Raw genomic sequence first — 22427 nt, forward strand, 5'->3', positions numbered from 1 at the left:
ACATACTCACACACACACACAGAGAAGCTCGTCGCCATCTCCCCGCAGTTACTCAGACGAATGACTAAGTCTGTCGGATGGAGATTTATCAGTCCATTCTCTCTGTTTATGGTGACGCTGTGATACGGGTGCCTTAACCACACACACCTACACACACACACACACACACACACACACACACACACACACACACACACACCTGTGTCAACACACAGGAGGTGTGCACGTGGGTGGGGATGGGGCACCTCTAGTCATAGTTACTGGCAGAGGTCACATCTGGCATGGAGACGTAGTGTCATCGCAAACACACACACACACACACACACACACACACACACGAAAACCTCAGACAACAAGCTCCCTTTAAAGGGCAGTCAGAGTGAGTATGTGACCCCTGACTCCGTCATCAGCATCATGGACACACTAAATGCTGCGTCAGTGTGAGTCTTTTGTGTGTGCGTGTGTGTGTGTGTGCCTACATGAACATGTGGGCGGAGAAATGAAAGCTGTCTCTCCATCTGCTTTATTGAGTGACAGCACAGGCAGCAGGTTAATGTTTGATCCTCCAACGGTGATTAACCCTTCTGTCAATGTGGCACAAGCATGAGGAGGGAGGGGGGAGGGGGGGGGGAGGGGGAGAAGGGGAATTATGAGGGGCCAGTAATGGGTGTGCAGGCGAGGGGGGGAGGGGTGAGTAATGATCAACCAGAGAGCAACATGGAATGTAAACGCTGGTGATTTACTTAGAAGTCTAAGAACAACACACACACCTTCAGCCTGCATGGCCCCGACCGCTAGAGAGGGAGAGAGAGAGAGAGAGAGAGAGAGAGAGAGAGAGAGAGAGAGAGAGAGAGAGAGAGAGAGAGAGAGAGAGAGAGAGAGAGAGAGAGAGAGAGAGAGAGAGAGAGAGAGAGAGAGAAGAGAGAGAGAGAGAGAGAGAGAGAGAGAGAGAGAGAGAGAGAGAGAGAGAGAGAGAGAGGGAGGTAGGGAGAGAGAGAGAGAGAGAGAGAGAGAGAGAGAGAGAGAGAGAGACCTACACCCTAATGCTGAAATGATATTAATACAAGATTCCTTATAAACCTCTAACACTTCACCGCTGTTCTCCATTCTGTGTGTGGCGTGCGTTGCCAGGTACGGCTCGCCGCGTTGCCAGGTACGACCCATCCTGTGAGACAAACTCTGATCGCTCGCCAAGCTTAAGCGGCGACATTTGTTTAATCTGCCACCCAGCACAGATGGAAACACGTGTTAAAGCTTTCACTACGGCTCCATAAACCAGGATCACCGCAAACCCTGGACCCTCAAGGTGACCTGTCTCTCTCTCTTCCGCTCTATGTGTCTGTCTCTCTCTCTTCAAACTTCCCACCGTATATTCTGCGGCTCTCTGCTCTGCGGCGGCGCTGTGCGATGAAGCGGAGTGACAGGCGTGAGTGTGTTTCCGTGTAGAGGCTTCACACCGGTCATTGTCAGTGCGAGAAGGGAAAGTGTGTGAAAGCAGGGACATGGTTTCCCATCACAGTTAGGGAGCGTGGTTAAAGTGCACTCCTTCATGCAGCTGACCTAAATATGTGTAGCTTCAACATCGATCACAATCGCAGACCCTAGACCTTGGAGACTTGACTTGGACACGGCCTCTAATGACACACAACCACTTGCCCTGAGAGCTCAAACTTCAAACTGCACTTTAAGTTTCTATTCCTTTCCTTCCTCCATTGAAATGTCTAGAGTTCTCACCATTGAGGAGATTAACAAACAAGAAACAGAATAAGAGAGGATAAGGGAGTCCCAACTTGGCTGACAAAGGCGTGTGTGTGTGTTTGTGTGTGTGTAGAAGCACCTTGTCAACACAGATGCCTCCTCACACACAACACGGTAAACTAAACCGGATAGATGTCAGCGATACACCCGAGCAGAGAGAGGTGAGTGGATGGAACGACCCCAGCGCTCTGTCGGCTCGTGCCACACTGTCCGACTCTCAGGGTGGAACGAGCGGACAATGGTGGAGTCTGTCCTTGGATAAGCCTCAGCTGTGCTCAAGGCAGAAGTACACAGAAGAGTAGAAGACTTATTGTGTAAGTGGCCTTGAGTTATGAAACTAACAAAGAAACAAAAGTGGAAAACCTTGCACCAGGTCAGTCAGACACCATGCTTTACTTTACAGAGCTGGTTTATTACCTGAAGTCTTCAAGTTTTCAGAAAGTTCAAAAGCCAAATGTGCTACTGGTCAACTGCTGAGCTGAGATGAGACTGATGGTGAGGGAGGAAGTGAGCGATTTACACAGGAAGCTCCTGAATTGACCTGAATTGCACTTAAGTCCACCTTTAGTCCACCCTTATTCCACCTTTAGTCCACTCTTAGTCCACTCTTAGTCCACTCTTAGTCCACTCTTATTCCACTCTTAGTCCACTCTTAGTCCACTCTTAGTCCACTCTTATTCCACTCTTAGTCCACTCTTAGTCCACTCTTAGTCCACTCTTATTCCACTCTTAGTCCACTCTTAGTCCACTCTTAGTCCACTCTTATTCCACTCTTAGTCCACTCTTAGTCCACTCTTAGTCCACTCTTAGTCCACTCTTAGTCCACTCTTAGTCCAACTTTTCTGCTGCACTTGAAAATCACAGGCGCCTCTTTCAAATAAAACATCAAGCCTCTGTCGCTTTTCCAAAACTGTCTGACATTTATCCCGAGCATGGCAGGAACACGTGCAGCACCGCAGCCTCCAGCACGCTCTCTCTCTCCACCAAACCTCCGCTCTCGAGCCGGGAAATACAAGGAGAAGCTGTGAAATTAACGTTGGCCACTGTTCTCCAAAGCCACATTTTAGCCGTTACACCAAATGTCAACTCTCTTTAGAGTCAAAATGCTGCACTTTGTGCCTTTCAACGCGGGGAAGAAAGGAAATCAACACGGCGCTCTGGCTCTCTCTCCCCTCACTCTCTCCTCTGGCAGACAGGCTGAAGTGGGCCTGATGGTGTGGAATTAGGGGCCCAGCAAGATGCCTGACAGTGGAAAATGCAGTTTGCCACATTCACAAGTTACAATGGCTGCAACACAGAGGCCCTGTAGCATTAAGAGTTAACGCAATTTTGGTTTTGATCGACCGATCTGTGCCAATTACCCCGGCTGTCAAACCAGCGGGAAAATGACATCCTGGGCACATTTCTGCCACTAATGGATCCAAATAATGGCATTGGATGCAGCAGAACTCTGTTTGTGTGGGTGTGTGTGTGTGTGTGTCTGTGTGTCTGTGTGTATCTGTCTGTCTGTCTGTCTGTCTGTCTGTCTGTCTGTCTGTCTGTGTGCGTGCGTGCGCGCGTGCGTGCGTGCGTGTGTGCGTGTGTGTGTGTGTGCTTCCTGTCAAGTGTCACTCATTGCTGAATCATAATCTTGTTTTGAGAAGCGACCAACATGGTAAATGTGTTAACACTCCTGATTAGCTGAGAGCCGGCTCCCTGGGGAGCTGTGGATAAATATTTTGACTTTCTTGCTTGTAAATGTGTGTGTGTGTGTGTGCGTCTTGATGTATGCACAGTCACTGCCCCTCGCCTTTCACCACTGACGCTGTAATTTTGCCTGAGCACCTCTCATATGTTTCACAGACATGGTTAGATGATGGAGTGTGTGTGTGTGTGTGTGTGTGTGCGTCGGTGCGTATCAGGTGATTGTTGCGATGTGAATCAAGCTGTTTATTCATCGATCCCAGACTCCCATTCTGGTGATTGAGTCCTTTCACTAATGTTTACAGTCTCAGACCAGATGTTCCAGAAGAGAACACACACACACACACACACACACACTCACAATAAAGGAGTGTAGCACTTGTGAGCAGAAGGGAATGAAAGATCAGGAGCCAAATACAGCAGAGTTGAGGCCCAGATGAAGCCTGGAGTGACCTGTACTGATATGAAGGTGGCCTCTTGTCTCTGGATCATAAACTCTGCTCCGCTCAGCAGAGCAGCTGGAGGAGAGAGCAAACAACCTTCCCCACACTTTGTTTACTAACTCTTCATCTCATTTTGCTCCTTCTTCCTCCTCGCAGGTCCCGAATGCTCCAGGAACTTCACCTCCAACAGCGGAGTCATCAAGTCCCCTGGTTTCCCAGAGAAGTACCCCAACAACCTGGACTGCACCTTCATGATCTTTGCCCCTAAGATGTCCGAGATCATTTTGGAGTTTGAGAGCTTCGAGCTGGAGCCCGACACGACGCCCCCCACCGGCGTGTTCTGCCGGTACGACCGGCTTGAGATCTGGGACGGCTTCCCTGGAGGTGAGCAAGGAGGGGTTTGGGGATTTGAACCAAGATAGCATAGTTGGGTCTAAGTAGATCTAACTGAAGTGGAAGTCCAGTCCACCTTCCTTTTGAGCGATCACTCGTGTTTCTTCTTCTCACACACCGAGGCAAGTTATTAACACCCGCTCACGATGTTCGGCTCCCTTTGTTATCCGAGCCGCTTGCAGGAGGAAGAGGTTGGAAGGTGCAAAGTGCTGCGTTTCAATTTCAGATGCTTTTGCCAGAGGCCAGTGGGCCGCATGGCTGCGATCCAGCGCTCCGTCTCCAAACATAACTCCTGCGCTCCGTGCCAAGCCATTTCTGATTGCAGAGAGACTCCCGCCCCTTCCTTCCTTCTTCTTCTTCTTCTTCTTCTTCTTCTTCTTCTCACTTATCACTGGGAGCTTTGTGTCAGAGCAGATGTTGACGCCTGTCTGTTTTGTATTTACAGAGCTAATCTTCTCAGTGTTTGCCCCTCTGCCCCCCTGTGGTGTTAAGAGCACAATCAGATCTAATCCCTCCCAAATGAAACAAATCTGGACTTTTTATTGAAGTAGGTTCGTTCTTTTAAGAGAGCCGAGAGACAAAAAAAAGCAATATTGCCTTCAAATCTCAGTCTCATATTCATGTAAAGATCAACATGATGGAGACAAAGCTTCTATAATCCGAGGCTCGGCTCAGTTTAGACTTCTTTCCCTGGCTGCTTCATCACAGAGGGTGTAAACAAGATGAAAGCGCTCTCATCCATCTGTGGAGCCGACACCAAAGGAATATTACAGAGCAGGATTCAGTGTATTAAGCATTTTCCGTTGAGTGTAACATTGTTGTAGCTTACACAGATCTGAGCCGACAGGTGGGAGTATTTCCATAAATCACTCCTCTGCTCTTCCCTCAGAAGGTGGAGCGTGTTAATTTACAAGAACTGTCTTGATTAAGAATACCTGCAAAGGCCACAAGAGCCAAGAATGTGTCACATTATTATCACCTTCTTCTTCTTCTTCTTATGCATATTTTAACGTGACTGCACTCGTGCTTTGGCACAAAACACACACACACACAGACACACACACAGACACGACCTCAGGCTTTGTCAAAGGTATCACTTCCTCTGAATGTTAACAGCAAAGAATCACACTTTGCTCTTAAGATTCAGAGAGATGTTCCAGTTTCACAGAGCTGTGTGTTTGGATTTTAAAAAGAATATGAAACCGGAGCAGCAGAACCACTTTGGACCGACACGGCGTCACACCGTTTAAGTGTTGTTGTGTGTGACAGAGCGCCTTGTACAGGCAGGCGGCCGGAGGAAGAAACCGTGTCGGCTTTTGCCAAGTAACTACCTGTGGCGCCTGCTGGATCGATAGTGCATTAGCACAGACCGGCTGGAGGCGTGTGAACCGCTGGCGTCCGCAGAGCTGGGAGATGTCTGGGCGAACGCCGGCTTCCGTGAGGCTCGGCGGGAGTCGCGCGTCCCCTGTTTCTCACTCTCTCTGAGCGAGCTTCTTCTTCTCTCCGCTCCCTTTTCAGCAAACAAGAGTCAGGCAGGACACAGAGTTCAGACTGAGGTTCTTTAAGTGTTCACAGCACCGGGGAGTCTTACAGGAAATCTTGTGCGTTGCTTTCTTTGTTCATCCCCGACCTGAGGCAAGGACGCGGGGTTATGAAGCTTGATCTGTATCATTACCCCCTCCTCCTCCCCTCCCTCCCAAACTCTGTAGCCTACCCTCTGCCTTTCATGTATGCCTGTGGCTCTAAGCTGTGTGTGTGTGTGTGTGTGTGTGATTGGGTGTCATTCACCACTGATCACAGCTTCACTAATCACAGATAATCTGCAGGTCTCTGTACATACTTGACTTCTGCACACGGACAAATGTGCAAAGCCCCGGATCACAGCACACACACACACACACACACACACACACAGAGCGCAGAGACAGAGCAAGGTCGTTCGTTCTCCCGCTCTCCCTCCATCTTCCTCACCTCCCATTTTTCCATTCCATTGTTCATTCACTTTGCTCAGTGGAACATGCCCCATTTCCGTTTATTGCCCCTCGTCTTTTGAACATGTGCAGGAATGTCTCTACCCAGTGTCCTCTCTGTTTGCCCTCCTTCTCTAAGCTCACTGGGCTGTGGCCGTGTTTGCCCCGGCTCAACTTCAGCTGGGCACAGGAAGGCAGGAAGGAGGGAAGAGGGGGAAGGTGGGGTCGGTTGAGGAATTTACGGCCCGTAAACAGTCAGAGAGCGTGACCTGCACACACACCGCAGAGCCTCTCCCCGACACGGCGCGTCCCGTCTGTTTCTCACGCCTCGTTATGAGGTCGGCTTGTGAAAACCCTCACAAAAATGCAGCCGGCGTCCAGCTTTCTCACCTCGGCGGGGGGGCGGAGGGCTGACGGCTGTTTAGATCTGTGTGTGACCGCCGCAAACAAGCAAACACACACTTAAACATGTGTGCAACCTGAGTAACAATGTGTGTCCTGTGTCCTCTCTGTCTCCGTCCTGCCAGTGGGTCCGTACGTGGGGCGGTACTGTGGACAGAACACGCCGGGCCGGATCATCTCCTACACCGGCATCCTGGCTCTGACAATCAACACCGACAGCGCCATCGCCAAGGAAGGCTTCTCTGCCAACTTCACCGTCATCGAGAGGACGGTTCCTGAAGGTACGCTGGCATCAAGACAAGATAGGGATGTAGAATCCAAATGCTTGGAGACAGGAGAGGGCAGAGGTAGAAGTGTGTAAGAGCAAACACACACACCAAAGAAGTAGAATCTATAGATGTGAGTTATGTTTCCCTGCTGCAGCGTGAAGAGTCTTGACTTAATGACGTGAATACGCCTTCGTCAGCCATTCCATTGCAAATTTGATGTTTTCTGTTTCTATTTCCCACACCACTTGAATGCAGCGTGAGTAACAAGCACTTACACTCGCCGTTATTATGCCACATTCCCATGAATTTAACTGTTTAAGAGTCATAAAATAAACACTTCCTGCTTCATTATTTGGTAATTGTTGGGTGCCAGACCGTCTCCCATGGTTTACAAGACTTACACAACAAGGGCAGCCTTCACACACACACACACACACACACACACACACATGCAAAAACAAACACATACGCCCTCAGGGCCTTTACGTGCTGCATTGTTGTCATGGAGGTCGACCCCCTGACCTCATTTTGAGAAACGCTCCAACTAAACATTTCATTAAAGAAGACGAGCAGTGGTCTGAGTCATAAATCTGTCCACAGGCAAGACCACCCCTGACACACACACACACACACACACACACACACAGAGCCAGGCTTGGACGGCATTCAGCAAATATACTAATCATTTCCAAAAGGATTATTTTCTTCCACATGGGCAAGGTTGCATGGTGCCACGCACACACACACACGCACACACACACACACACACAAACACACGCAATGACCCTCTACTCCTTCCCCACCAAAATCAACCCAGAGGCTGTTGGTGTTACTTTAAATCCCAGATCTACAGTCAGATTAAGCCACACACACACACACACACACACACACACAGACGATGAATCATCTTTACTTACTTTAGTTTCTTTGTCTTACATCACCGACACACACACACACACACACACACAGAAACAGAAACATTCCCCAAACGTCCTCCCTCCTGTTCCAGACTTGTTCCACTGTAGAAGTCATTTCTAATCCCTTTATGTTTTAATCCACAAAGGGTCCAGATGAATGTGGACTCAGGCTGAAGGTGCTGATAAGCCTTTGAAGAGGCGAGGGCCTTGTCTTTTGTTATTCTGATCTCATCTCTAACCCCCATGCTGCAAACGAGCGCCTCCTTATGATGTCGCCCGTCCTGACCCGGTTGTGTAATCTATATGATGCGGGCCTGAGTGGGAGAGTGTGTGAAGAGGTCTGACAGTCTGAAGGTGGCAGACAGATTCCTCAGGCCCCCGCTGAGGCGCGTATGCGTCGGCACATACAGTATGCTTCGGCCATACACACTCTAAAGCACAACACACACACACACACGCACGGTGACAGGGAGACGGAGGTGTGTGAGCTGTGTGGCAGATGGAGAGGCCATCTGTGTTAACGTATAGGCAGCAGACACACAAGCAGCTCCACACTCTGCTTTGCCCTTCGGAGTGTGTGTGTGAGTGTGTCCACACAAGCAGGAGGGTGGGTGTGTGTTTGGGTCACGGGGTGGATTAGGAAGCGTGAAGGAGTCACACTGACCACTGTGGAGGAGCTTTGACCGCCACTGAAGGAGTGTACCAAGGAAACAAGACGTGTCCACATGACCCTGTGAAGGTTGTCATGGTGATATTATATCACTCCTATCCCGGTCAAAGGATCAAGCCTTCATCTTCCTCATATCTTTGGTTCCAGCCATGGCTGTAGCTCCGTCCTCAGTGGGGTCAGCCTGTCTGACCTGCAGGGGTCACGGGGGGGAGTTGACCCTCAGCCGACCCTGCCACGTCTCCGTCCACCGAGCTGAGAATGTCTCCAAACCACGACCCCGTCCCGTGTCGTCGCAAACAAAGGCAGCCGCCACCGTCCTCTGGCTGCTGGGGCCGTTAAGTGTGATGTAGTGCCTCAGAAACAGAGACTAAACACATTAAAGTCCCTTCAGAGGCCTCACAGCAGGGGGGAGAGAGGGAGAAAGATGAACTGAGGGGGACAGAGGGAGTCAGAGTTACTGTTGAGTCCACTTAGACAGGTTTACATCGTAATGTACAACACTTGTATTGTACTTTGGTTAATAAGTACCCAGAATGCCGTTTGATCCCCTGGCCACCTCATCCTTCTCCCCAGAGACGGGCTCCGACATGTAGACCACATGCTGGTCAACATGCTGCTGGGTTGAAGCTAAACCATCTTTTAATCTCTCTCTCTTTCCCTCGTTCCTCCATGTTTGCCCTCATAGACTTCGACTGTAACGACCCTCTGGGAATGGAATCGGGAGAGATCACGTCTGACCAGATCGTAGCCTCGTCCCAGTACAATCCCAGCTGGTCTCGGGAGCGCTCCAGACTCAACTACTACGAAAACGCCTGGACACCGGCAGAGGACACCAACAAGGAGTGGATACAGGTACAAGATCACACACACACACACACACACACACACACACACACACACACAAACAAGCGCCCTCACATCATGTACTCCGTCGGCTTATCGGCAAGAAGCGATCATCACCTGCCACAGGAACTTTATGTGGAAGGATGAAGGATTTAGTCCTGCTGTCCCCATTCGAGGACAAATCACAGTTCACCCCCCCCCACACACACACACACACACGCACACACACACACACACACACACACACACACACCCAGAGGCTCAACCACCATATTACCTCGATGCAGTTGGACTTTGGTTGATTTATTAACCCAAAGCCTTCAGGCCTTGTAAATGCCCAGACTGTTTTTCTTCTTCTGCTGTTTTTCTACACTCTTTACTTCATCGCTGAAATGTTTGGCCCCGGCGTTTTCCTCTGGGGATGAATAATAGAGCTGACCCAAAGCCAAATATTTGCTTGGAGAGCGCCATAAGCAAGCTTTTCCTTTATTATGGCAATGAAAATATTGTCCTGAGGGCCCCTGTTGCTCCTTCAGACTAATTTAATCAGTGTGTGAGCGTGTGTGTGAGCGTGTGTGTGTGTGTGGCGTGCATGTGTTCCCCCCTCTGTGCTCACGGCCGTATGATTTGGCTCTGGGCTGGTTGCGGGTGAACGGCTGGACCTGGCCGGGCCCATATCGCCCCGCAGAGCGACCCAGCATGAGTCTGAGTGGAGGGGGAAGAAACACGGACCTCCTTTACCCGTAACTCTTCAGCCTGTTCTGCTACTCAGACCATCTCGTTGCGTTAAATCGGCTAAATTCTATTGTTTCCGTTCGGATGTGTGTGTTAGGAGAGGCAGCACAGATATCTGAAGGCTGAGCAGAAGACCAATCAGCTCAAGTGTTATGAAAGAATGGAGGTCCTGATTCCTCCTCCTCTTCCTCCTCCTCCTCTTCCTCCTCCTCTGCAGCTCCACCAGCCCTCAGAGCAAATCAACTCTACATGCCGTCACATGCATAGTAATACTTTGATTGTATATTTTATTGCGTTTGGATGCAGATAGGTTAATTATTCATGACAGCTGTGGCCTTTTTGATTTCCTGGGCACTTTTCTTTCGTTCCGTCTTCCCTCTTTTCTGCTGAGCGTAATCCAGATTTGTCACGCCGCCTCATTCTAATGCACGGAGGGGAGAAGGGGGCAGAACCCTACAGTCTGGGCCGCTCCTCTCTGATTAATTAGATCGGTGTGGTGAAGCCTCGGCATTGAGTGCCGGGTGAGCCGGGTCATTAATCAGGCCTTTGTACACACATGGAGATAGACAGACGTCCTCTGAGGGGTCGGCGGCTGGAGGAGAGAGTAAAAAAAGAGGCGATAATCCTTCAGAACAGGCCTCCTACGTCTCATTTGTCTTTGTTCCTTTTGAATCTGTCTCCCTGTCGCTGCCCCTCTGCCCCTCTGCGTCTCCGTCTCTGTCCGTCTTTGTACGTCGTCTCTCCTCTCTTCTCTCCTTCTCCTTGTTTCTCACCCGCATGAAGGTAGAGGGAGATTTGCGCACATTCCACCTCTGTCTGTCTGTGGAACTGGAGTCTAGGCAGCAGGTTGAGCCTGATCCTGACACTCAGACTGGTATAGGAAAACTGGAGTGATGCATTAATACACCGCAGAGGAAATACCTGCATCTGCTCCACACATCTGGGTCTCAGAGAGGAGGGCCCAGGTCCCAGGTCCTGAGTGACCCTGAGAGGGAAGTCTCCTAAAGATGCTGAGGCCGTGTGGAACGACCGGAGTCACGTATGATGACAGAGAGAGAGGATCTGATGGCCGCCCAGCGTCACCGCAGCGTCTGAACGGGGCAGTAAAAGAGCAGGAGTGGTCTGACAGAAAGCTGACACTAATCACACACACACACACACACACACACACTTCATGAATAATTCACTTTATCTTGGAGGAAAAACCAACAATCGATACCTGAAAGCCTCTGTGCTGAACATCACATAATGACAACATACCAAACACAGATTCTCCTTTAGATTGATCCTTATGAACTTATTAAACCCTGTAGGATCCATCTGTGATCATCTGTGTAGCCTAAATAGTTTAATAACTAAAGCTGCTCTGGAGTCAAAGCTGTGCCTTTAATCTTTCATCCTCTTGCCTGATGAAAGAACCGAACATGAGAAGCCTATCAGTGTTTACACAAGACACTCACACGGATCTGCTACATGCTAAGGAAAACAGCGCAGTGAAACCTGTGGGTCATTTATCAAAGATAACAGGTCAAGTTCCCCTGCTTGATCAGCCACTAATGACCACTAATTGTAGACTTCCTGGATGAAAACGCTCCCCTGGCCTCCGCACTGTTTATCTAAACCCCCAGCCGGAACGCCGAGTCTCCCATCAGATCCTGTTTTCCTTTTCTCTGCGCCCGTGCTTACGATTACCTCAGGTTCACTGATTTGAAGCAGCGCCTCTCCTTCGTTGTCATCGTCTGCATCTCCGCCGCCGCCGTCCCTGTGCCAGGCAAAGTGATGAGTCATTAAAATATGCGGCGGTAATTAACAGCAGCTTCTCAGTTGAGGAAGTCTAAAGAAAGCGGGGAGGAGCGGCTGGCGGTGAGATCATCGTCGTGCCCTAGGAGTGGAAACAATGGCTGCTGTCTGTGCTCCCAGGCCGCCTCCTCTATTGGAAAATCAATGAGAGGATAGAGACCCTCACTCACTCCGGTGCAGTCGCCCCAAAAGTGGCTCTACAAAGTGACGGATGGCACGGTGATGATGATGATGATGATGATGTAATGAAATGAGTAAGAATCCCAAGGCGCTAAAGTCAACTTAAGTGTAATCAGTGTCATTTTCAAACATCTGCACCCTAGACGAGGAAACGACCTGAGGCCCCCCTGCTGTCAGGCGTCATCACTACACAGCAGACACACACACACACACACACGACAGACACACACTGCTCACCCTTACTGGGTTTCGTAAACAGCGTTCAGCGTATTACTCATGTGTGTGTGTGTTTAAAGATGATTCACAAGGAAGGAAACCTTTCAAAGTGTGTGAGGTACACAGCCGGGGCGCTCTCAGACCCCCGGCCGCCCCCTCCTCACATCAGACTTCCTCCACCTCACCGGCCCAGATGATGAGTGTGTAAGGAAGACATGCATAATTTAAACGCGGCCCAAAAGAGCTAAGAATAAAGTGTCAGGTGAATATTTTGATGAATTCCCCAGAGTGTGTGTGAAGCCCATAGATCCTGCTGGAAGGATACAAGATCCATGAAAGGAGGAACTAATTATACTTTCTTTATAATGGAGCTCTTACAAAAACCACAAGTGTGTGAACTGAGAGGGCAGATTGTTGTAGGAACCCTGCGTCTTCCTGTCTCTTGTTATGAAAGCGTTATGACCTCATTATCACGCAAAACACATCAGAATCATGTTTTGTACGCAGATAGAACTGTCTAATAGCCCGGAATGATTTCAGACCATTATCTTTATGACTATACCATCCGCTGAGATCTATAAAACATTCCCAAAGAGCCGTCAGAGGATGGGGGGGGCCCGGAGGTTGTGCTTCCTGTCTGCGTCCACCAGCTGCTCTTTGACTCTGGAGCGCTCCTTCCCTTTCTCACCCCTTTGCATTTCTCCTATTGTTGTTCTTGGGGAAGGAAAAACGAATAGACTTGTTCCCCAGAGAGCTCAGTTATCCTCTCCTCTGCCCACACACACACACACACACACACACACACACACACACAGAAACAGATAAAAATAAAGCATTTGGTCTAACTTCTCCCCGGCTCTATGGATCGTTCTGTACGACTCCTTGGCAACTCAATTATAAGGTCAATCGGGCGCTGGAGAGATGGAGCGTCGGAGCGTCGGAGCCTCCTGAGCCTCCAGAGCCTTCCTCCCTCGCTCCTCATCCTCATAAATCACACGTCACCCCTCTGCATCCACACAACAATGACTAGACTTTAACCCCGCGTACGTACGGCGTGGCCTGGCCTGGCTGCTCCTCTGAGTCATCCTGCAGGGAGAGAGTGAACCCAGAGCGACAGATAGAGCAGATAGAGCAAACCATCACGCCTCCAGCCGCTCTGGGAATAATTGGCTGAATTATCTCTTCAAACTTGTGTGAACACACATATAGATAAATACCCTCTCTGCCATTCCCCCGTCACTCACACACACACACACACACACACACACACACACACACACACACACACACTCCGTACGCCTCACGTCTGCACACACAAGCCCCGACTCGACCCGGTCGCTCTACGCCTCTGTGCTTTTTGTTAATCAGAGAAAGGACCGGAGGCGTCTGCGCTCACATCAGAGAGGCGTGATTGATTGATCAGGTTTGCTCATGATAGCTAGGTGGAGAACGCCAAAGCTGTGTGTGTGTGTGTGACAGCATTTAACTCCTCAGAGACAAGGACACACTGAAGTCCTGCCCACATATCAGTCTGCTGCTTTATGGAGAGAAGTCCGGGTGATTTCTGACCCACTCTGGCATATTTATGGTCCTGTGTGTGTGTGTGTGTGTGTGTGTGTGTGTGTGTGTCCATGCTGAGATGAGTTACGGCTCACCGGCGTGCCCAGAGTGTGTGTGGTGTCGTTTGTCTGCAGGTGGGCATTTCTCCAAACACACCCTCCTACTGGACAAAGAGCAGTGTAGAGAATACGGAGCTGAACACACACACACACACACACACACACACTCCTCCGTACAGATGTGGAAGCAGAGGACATGTTGGACACGTGTGAGCTCGGTGATTACAGCAGCCGCTACCTGATTCAGCCTCCGGGGGACAGGAGTTATACAAGCCATAGTTGATCATAGGTTAAGGATCGATGGTGGACAGCTTGCGATTCCTAAACGTTGGTTCTTTGGTTTGCTCAGGTTTCTAAAAGTTGGTTCTTTGGTTTGCTGAGGTGGGTTCTGACTCTACGGGCCTCTGGGTTCATAAGAAGTCCCTCCAGTGATCATTACCCGGGCCTGTTTGTTCTCAGTGTGGTCTCTGTGGTGTGTAATGGACTGTGCTTTACATCCAGCCTGTCTCCTCTGCCTGACCCAGCTAACCTCAGTCTGTTAGCACGAGGAGGAGGCTCAGCTCAGCCTCTTCCTCCTCCTCCTCCTCCTTCTCCCTCTCTCGTCCCTGTAACAAGCATCCATTAATAAATCATGCTTTGCTCATTACCCAGGCTCTGTGAAACGGATCTAATCTGGACCCTTCCTCTCCTCTCCTCTCCTCTCCTCTCCTCTCTCCTCTCCTCCACTGTAGACCCTCGCTCCTCTGTCCCCCTCCCATCCTCACACTCGCTCCTCTCCCCTCCTAACCTCCTCTCCCTCCTCCTCCTCCTCCTCCGCTCTCTATCATGGTTCCTCCTCTCATCTCATCACACTCTGCCTGCTGTGTAGAGGCTTTGACCAGACTGAAGCTGCAGGTATTCACTGTTGATTATGAGCTGAAACGCTTCAAAAACATCAAGCAGACTGAGTTTGTCTGCACTATTTAGTTCTCAACCGGGTGGAATCACTTCTGAATTCATTGTTGTGGCTTTTATTGACACATTTGTATGAAAATAATGTCATTCAGACCAAATCCTTTAATTAGAGCTCAGCATGTAAAGGAGAGAGGATGGCGTCAGTGAGACTTTATTTAGTTCTCCCATCTGTTTATGTCTTTTTAATTCTGGATGTGAAATGTGAAGTTGAGGAGGAGGAGGAGGAGGAGGAGGAGGAGGAGGAGGAGGAGGAGTCACCAGCCCACTGTGGCATGGAGCTGCTCCCCCCCTGCTCTCTGCTTGGAGTCATTAAGTGTGGAGTATAAGGTTGGCTGTCCAAACTGGCTTTAACATGCTGGATCTCCACTGAGCTTTGATTTGGTCTCAACATTTGTGTGTGTGTGTGTGTGTGTGTGTGTGTGTGTGTGTGTGTGTGTGTGTGTGTGTGTGTGTGTGTGTGTGTGTGTGTGTGTGTGTGTGTGTGTGTGTGTGTGTGTGTGTGTGTGTGCGTGTGTGTGTGTGAGAGCCTGGTCAGCGTCCATCAGGGTCTGAGCCTGTCATGTGTCAAACATCAAAGGCCCGGTCTTTCATCCCTGCCCTGGTTCCTGTGTCAGTATCTCAGTATCTCAGTATCTCAGTAACGTCTTCACGCAGCAGCAGCAGCAGCATTACTCCTCATTAACATCATCAGCTCTGCCTGTGGAACACGGCTGTTCACACTTGTTAGAGGGAGTCGTGCTCCTTCCTGTATTCTTTTAAAAGCTGCCAGCTTCATGTCTGAGTGACGTCGGCCCCCCGGCCTCAGCCTCTGTTCTGGGTGAAGGGACTGAACACTTAAGCAGCCTCCACCCAGGTCAGGAGAAGCTGATCTGTTAGCATTGGTGACTGAATGTGTGTGTGTGCGTGTGTGTGTGTGTGTGTGTGTGTGTGTGTGTGTGTGTGTGTGTGTGTGTGTGTGTGAGCAGAAAGCAAAGCCTCATCGTCCCAGAGAGACGCAGAGGAACAGACAGCAGCATTAACAGGATCACATGTCACTTTAACTGCTACTCTTTTATTCTTACCTCAAAGACAGAAGCCAGTGTGTGTGTGTGTGTGTGTGTGTGTGTGTGTGTGTGTGTGTGTGTCTGTCTGTCTGTTCATCCTTCACTTCCCTGACAGTGTTGATTACAGTGAACAGACGTATTGGTTGGCATACAGACTGCTTTTGATGCAAAGCAGTGACTGTACATCTGCTCAGCATCAGCTCTGAAAGCAGCACACACACACACACACACACACACACACACACACACACACACACACACACACACACACACACACACACACACACAAACAGATCATATGAAACATATAGAGTCTACATATGACACTGACAGCCTCCTGCCTCTGCTCTCTCTCTCTCTCTCTCTCTCTCTCTCTCTCTCTCTCTCTCTCTCTCTCTCTCTCTCTCTCTCAACTGTGTGTGTGTGTGTGTGTGTGTGTGTGTGAGAGAGACTCTAACAGTAATGCACTGCACTTCATGATTACTTTATAAAGCCATTCATATTTTAAAGGCAAAATCTTTGATATTCAATCTGCATCTCTCTCTCTCTCTCTCTCTCCCTCTCTCTCTCTCTCTCTCTCTCTCTCTCACCCTCTCTCTCTCTCTCCCCCCTCATCTCGGCCGATCCTGATGATGTGATTGCAGACCCGCTCTATTCAACATTCAATTTGATCCAATAAGGCCCGGGCTGCCGTCTCAGGAAATGAAGTTGCCATCCTGCGTCTCATTTATTCAGATGAAGATCATTTCATTGCGGTTTATTAAATTCTAGGTAGAGTCTGATGAGTTTATGCCCAGAGGTGACTCCCAATATTTTTAACTCTTCATCTTGTCCTACATTATTAACGAGCACCTTCCATTGAAAGCTTCTCTCCTTCAGGAACGTCCATGAACACAGGAGCGTTATAAAGAAACCTATTAAATATCTGTGTCTCCTTCTCACAGCAGATAGAACACAAACATCATTGTAGCAGCTTTTATTCAGTTGTCTCTTTGTCTCCTTTGTCTTCTCCAGGTGGACCTCGGATTCCTGCGGTTCGTCTCTGCCATCGGTACTCAAGGAGCCGTTTCCCAGGAGACCAGGAAGGTCTACTACGTGAAGTTCTACAAAGTGGACGTGAGCTCCAACGGAGAGGACTGGATCACTCTGAAGGAAGGATCCAAACAGAAGGTAGGAGGAGGACTCAGACTCTCTGACCTACAGGTTCTCAGCTTCTTGTGTTCCTCAGCTTTCCACCTTCAGCAGCATCAGTTTGGCAAACAGCTGTGCAGCAACAACCACAGAATATGATTAGAAACAGCTCCTGCAGGATGCTGATTGGCTTTAGAAATGAGTCAAACTTCTTCTGGTTGCCAAGTGACTATTTCATAGAAACCACATTTAGTTCACTTAGAATAACAGAGTTTCTAAATTCAGCCAGCTGTGTTGTCTGGTCCATGTTGGTTGAAACAAACCAAAATTGTTGAATTCCCACAACTGTAAGCACTTAAGTGTCCCAGCATGCAATTACAGACTGGATCTGGTAATGTGGAGAGGAAGTGAACGACTTAACAGGCCAGAGAACCATAACTGATGATGAGCTGGAGAACATGAGAAGGTTCTGTTGCTCATCTGTGCTGCATCTTCTCCACTCTGAGCACCAGAAGAAGAAGTCCAGTCAAGTTGCGTGACGTGTAGAGGGGTGTGTGAAGGAGTGTGTGAAGGTGAGAGTCCAGGCTCACGTGTCTGCACTGCTGCACACAGATGCCCACAGGCCCGATGCCTTGATGTTCTCCTCTGTAAAGTGGCATCTTAGAGGTGGCGTCTGTGTGTGTGTGTGTGTGTGTGTGTGTGTGTGTGTGTGTGTGTGTGTGTGGAAGCCCAGTCTGGTGTTTTTTCTGGAAAGTGCTTTTGTTTAGAGTGGGAGCATTTGCTTCATGCTGAGCCTGCAGTTTGGAGCCTTAGTGCAGCTCTGGAAGAAGCCACTTTACAGTTAGGGAACAGGAGAGGAGACTCGCTGTGACATTTAAGAGAGTGGAGGACTTTGTTGCAGGGTCCCTTAGTGGCACCGTTGACAGGTATTGCCCAGGGACCGGGTCACAGAGTGGAGGGGGGGGGGGGGCAGGAGCATGGACTAATGGCTGCCGGTGACGTGGTAGCACTCAGTTAGCTTCATCTTAGATAAGCTGAGCAGCGTTCATCTATCTACCCAACCATCCATCGCTGAGCCTCCCAGCTGGGTTCCTCTCTGCCCCGTAGCTACTCAGCGGGTGAGGTCACGGGGTCAGGTGGCCTCTGGTGTGATTTAATTACCCAGAATGAGCCGTGATGGACTGTGGGAAGATGTTTTCCTGGGTGGCCCGGCCTCCTCCTCCTCCTCGTACGCTGCTTGTAAAACTCTTGTAAGGCTCGGGGGAAGAACAGTGACATCTCTGACCTTTAAACAAGACGCTGCAGTAAAACCTCCACCACATCTGCAACACGAGGACAGAGGAAGGGCATCTTGAGACAATCTGGGGTTGTCAGTGTTCAACATCGGGCCTCAGGTTTCACAGGCGCAGGGTCGGTCAGTCAACATGCGGTGCAAGAGTTAATGCAGGAACAAGATCCAGGGAAAACTGTTTTAACGGGCAATCAAACAATCTAATGTTTAATTTGCCTCGGGGGAACATTTTTAGATCATGTTAAAGCATAACACAGCATCGTCTTTGTGAATATTTAAATTTCTCCTCCCCAGTTTCACGTGTCATTAGCTTAGATAGAAGCTTAATAAGGCAGAGAATGGAGTGAGACCTTAACTAACGCAGGCTGGGTTTGTTAAGAGTTAATGCATCTCTGTCTCTTTCTCGACCTTGGCTTTCTGTCTTTGTCTCTACAGAAACCAAGGTCTCCCAGAAAAATCCTCCCCCCCTCCCCCCCTCCCCCCTCAGCCTCTCCACTCAAGAGCTCTTGTCAATAATTCATCTCTCCTCTGCCTCCATTACAGGTTTTCCAAGGCAACACCAACCCAACAGACGTTACCAAGACGATGCTGCCCAAACCCACGCTGACACGCTTCATCCGGATCCGTCCCGTTACCTGGGAAACAGGCATTGCGCTGCGCTTTGAGGTGTACGGCTGTAAGATATCAGGTTAGTGCAGCTGATCTGCATGCATACATTCACACACACACACACACACACACACACACACACACACACGGCACTGGATCTAATTGATTCACGGTGCTCCTGCTGGTTGCCATGTCTGATCATTAATACCTTACATCAGGCATGAGAAGCTACTTTCCATCTGTGTGTGTGTGTGTGTGTGTGTGTGTGTGTGTGTGTGGATTGGAGAAAGGTTTTGGCGGTTAGAGATGAAAGTCGTCGTAAAGGAGTGTGTGGGAGTTGACATCCTTGTATGTATGGCGTTATACATCACTCTCCTACATATGCGGGGGCTTTTTATAAAGTGGCAGAGGGCAGTGCGGCTACAGCAGGGACCCAGCTGGGGCGTGTGTGTGTGTGTGTGTGTGTGTGTGTGTGTCAGGCAGACAACCAGACCACAGCAAAGAGTGTAAACACATCACAGAATCAAAGTCACCGCAGGGCCTCGGCCGTGACGTCAGCGCCCCATTCGTGCTCCGAGGACGCTGCCAGAGAGAGAGGGAGAGAGAGAGAGAGAGAGAGAGGGAGAGAGAGAGAGGGAGAGAGAGAGGGAGAGAGGGAGAGAGGGAGAGAGAGCCATTCATCCGGTTCTACCTTGAATTGTGAATACCTGCAGAAATAGAGAAGAAAAGGAAAAAGCTTTAGCTGAAAGAAGCACAGAGAGCTTTTTAGTGCCATGCAGCCAAAACAACACACCAACATCTGAAGTGGGTGTAAAGCTGCTGCCTTCTACTTTACATGTCAGGCTCATCATCACTCAGACTTCAGAGGAGAGGAGGAGATAGACCCCAGAATGTTCCAGGCTCATTATGGTCTGCACCACCTGTGTCCCCCCCTGATGCACGCTGATACTTATTCATCAAGTCCACCACCCTGATGTTGGTCAATATGCCCCTGTGCGTGCTTGTGTGTGTGTGTGTGGGTCTGCGATCAACCACCAATGTTCCACCCACACCCAAGCTGTGGCCCCTTTGGCAGCAGATCAGAATCAACACGCACACACACACACACACACACATGTGTTTATTCCCCTGGGTGTGTCCCTGCACGCATGTCCTCCCTTAAAGATCACAGCTGACATCAATTAACAGATCCAGATGATTCCAGGTCAAGGAGATCCAAACCCAGATCGTTCTTACGCCTGCTCTCAGTCACAAACGCACCTTTCTCTTCTATCCTTCCTTCCCTCCATATCAAAGGTGTTCAGTGTAGAGTTCTTCAGCGTGGCTCTGCCAGAGGCGAGCTCCTGTGATCCGTCTCACACAGAACCTTGGCTCAAGAAGAAAGAAAGAGAAATACTAGGAAAGAAAAAGGTCAAAAGTCTTCCGTAGCAGCAGCAGCAGCAGCGTTTTGTTCCTTGAGGTTCCATTTGGACTGTGGAGCAAACTTTCATCTCTCCAATCAGCACAGGAGCTGGGTCAGATGAGCAAGAAGCTTGAATCGGGCCTGGTTCCTGCTTTCAGAACTGCTTTAGTCCAAACTGCAGGAGAAGCAGGGAATACTTTATTACAGACCAATAGTTTGTGACTCACTGCCTTGCAGTTAATTGGAACAAAAAGTTTATGAATGGACACAAAGAAGTCCAATCAGATGAAGCCAAACATGCATCCTCAGCAGGGTCGTGGTTGAAGATGGAATGTTATTGGCTGGTCAGGTTGGAACGGCTCTGATTGACAATGAAGTAAATATACACAGTACTAAGTCAATATTATCTTCACAGTCAGAGAACTGTTGCAACACAAGTAAGAACAAAAGATGATTTATGGTTCAGCAGCAACCTGTGGGAAGATCACAGATCACAGTGTTAAACATGCACAACCTTCAACGCAACAATCTGCTCCTATTCTGCTCTGAAGTGAGGATGTAAGGAAAGATAGGATGGGAAGAAGGAAGGAAGGAAGGGGGGCTGAATAATGGGATGGGATCAAATAAAACAGGTTTAGGTAAGAAGAAAACAAGGGAAGGAAAGTGTGCACAGGAAACAACAAGCTGCTCAAAGAGAGACACCGGCCACTCTGACAGCTGGAACAGAAGGGAGATGAGTGCAGCAGCAGCAGCAAAGAGAAGCCTGTTTTTGTTCAGGAGTATGTGTCTATAGGAGGAGGGGATACAGGAGATGAAAAGGAAAAGCATTCCCAGAATGCAGGAGGTAGAAGCTCCAACAGAGAGGAGGGTTTTAATTGGCTGCCTGGAGACAATCGCTTCAGGCACGGGAATTAGTATGCATGAGATCTATGGAGAGAGAGAGAGAGAGGGAGAGAGGGAGAGAGAGAGAGGGGGGGTCAGAGCTATATCACAAAGGCTTTGGTTGATTGTTCTCCTCCCTTTGACGTTCACCGATCCTTTTCCTATACGATGTGAAGCTCAAACTCAGCAAACAAACTAAGCCTCTCCTTTCCTTCCCACTTTCCAGAGTATCCTTGCTCCGGCATGTTGGGAATGGTGTCCGGCCTGATCACAGACAACCAGATCACGGCCTCCTCCCACACGGACCGGAGCTGGGTCCCGGAGAACGCCCGCCTGCTCACCAGCAGGACGGGCTGGACCCTGCTGCCCCAGCCTCAGCCCTTCACCAACGAGTGGCTGCAGGTGGACCTGGGCGAGGACAAGCTGGTGCGGGGGCTGATCATCCAGGGGGGCAAGCACCGGGAGAACAAGGTCTTCATGAAGAAGTTCCGCCTGGGCTACAGCAACAACGGCTCGGAGTGGAGGATGGTGTCGGACGCCAACGGCAACAAGCCAAAGGTCAGGGTTCATCTCCTCTGCATCACATCTGCCCACTGTAAACCTGCAGAGGAACGTGTGTGTGCCTCACTTAGGTCAGATTAGCATTTTGGATTGTGACGCATTTAGTAGATTTGTGCCACAGTTTAGCATCCCACACTCTGTGAGTCATTTCAGTCATCGAGAGTCAATTTCAGCAGAGCTTTGAATCACATTAGGATAAGCATCTCTCCTCTCTGACTCCTCTTCTCCTGCTCCTCTTCTCCTGCTTTGTATTCTGCACCACACACACACACACACACACACACACACACACACACACCCTTTCTATGGATAGTGAAACCTCCCCGGAGAGAGAGAGGAGGGGCGATGGAGAAGGAGGGGAGGGCGATGTAACACAAAAGTCTACAGTATACATTTGTGGACACACACACTTACACAAAGGCTGGACAGGAACATTTCTCAAGGCAGACACACACAAAGAACAGTACAGTATATGAGCACACACACACACACACACACACACACACACACACCTCCAAGAGCAATAACAACAGCCCATCCCCAATTACAAGTGTCCCTGACAACGGTATAAATCTGATCCAGATGGGCTGATGCTTGATTTATGAAGGGAGTGAGGAAGATCCATATCCTCCTGTCCTAGTTAGCCACGTCTCCTC

At 49.5% G+C, this 22427-nt stretch overlaps 1 protein-coding gene across 2 annotated transcripts in view; it reads left to right on the plus strand.

Moving 5' to 3' along the window:
- nrp1a (neuropilin 1a) overlaps positions 1 to 22427 on the plus strand; it is a 52908-nt gene that overhangs the window by 21332 nt on the left and 9149 nt on the right. For both annotated transcript variants that reach the window (XM_076138041.1, XM_076138042.1), the window contains exons 5-10: positions 4041 to 4268; positions 6775 to 6930; positions 9191 to 9357; positions 16910 to 17065; positions 18861 to 19005; positions 21437 to 21768. In XM_076138041.1, coding sequence (XP_075994156.1) covers positions 4041 to 4268; positions 6775 to 6930; positions 9191 to 9357; positions 16910 to 17065; positions 18861 to 19005; positions 21437 to 21768 — 1184 coding nt within the window. The remainder of the gene's footprint in view (positions 1 to 4040; positions 4269 to 6774; positions 6931 to 9190; positions 9358 to 16909; positions 17066 to 18860; positions 19006 to 21436; positions 21769 to 22427) is intronic.

This window comes from Genypterus blacodes, unplaced genomic scaffold, assembly GCF_046128005.1.
Source record: "Genypterus blacodes isolate CSIRO-AG114 ecotype Tasmania unplaced genomic scaffold, CSIRO-AGI_Gbla_v1 ptg000348l_1, whole genome shotgun sequence".
Taxonomy (NCBI): Eukaryota; Metazoa; Chordata; class Actinopteri; order Ophidiiformes; family Ophidiidae; genus Genypterus; species Genypterus blacodes.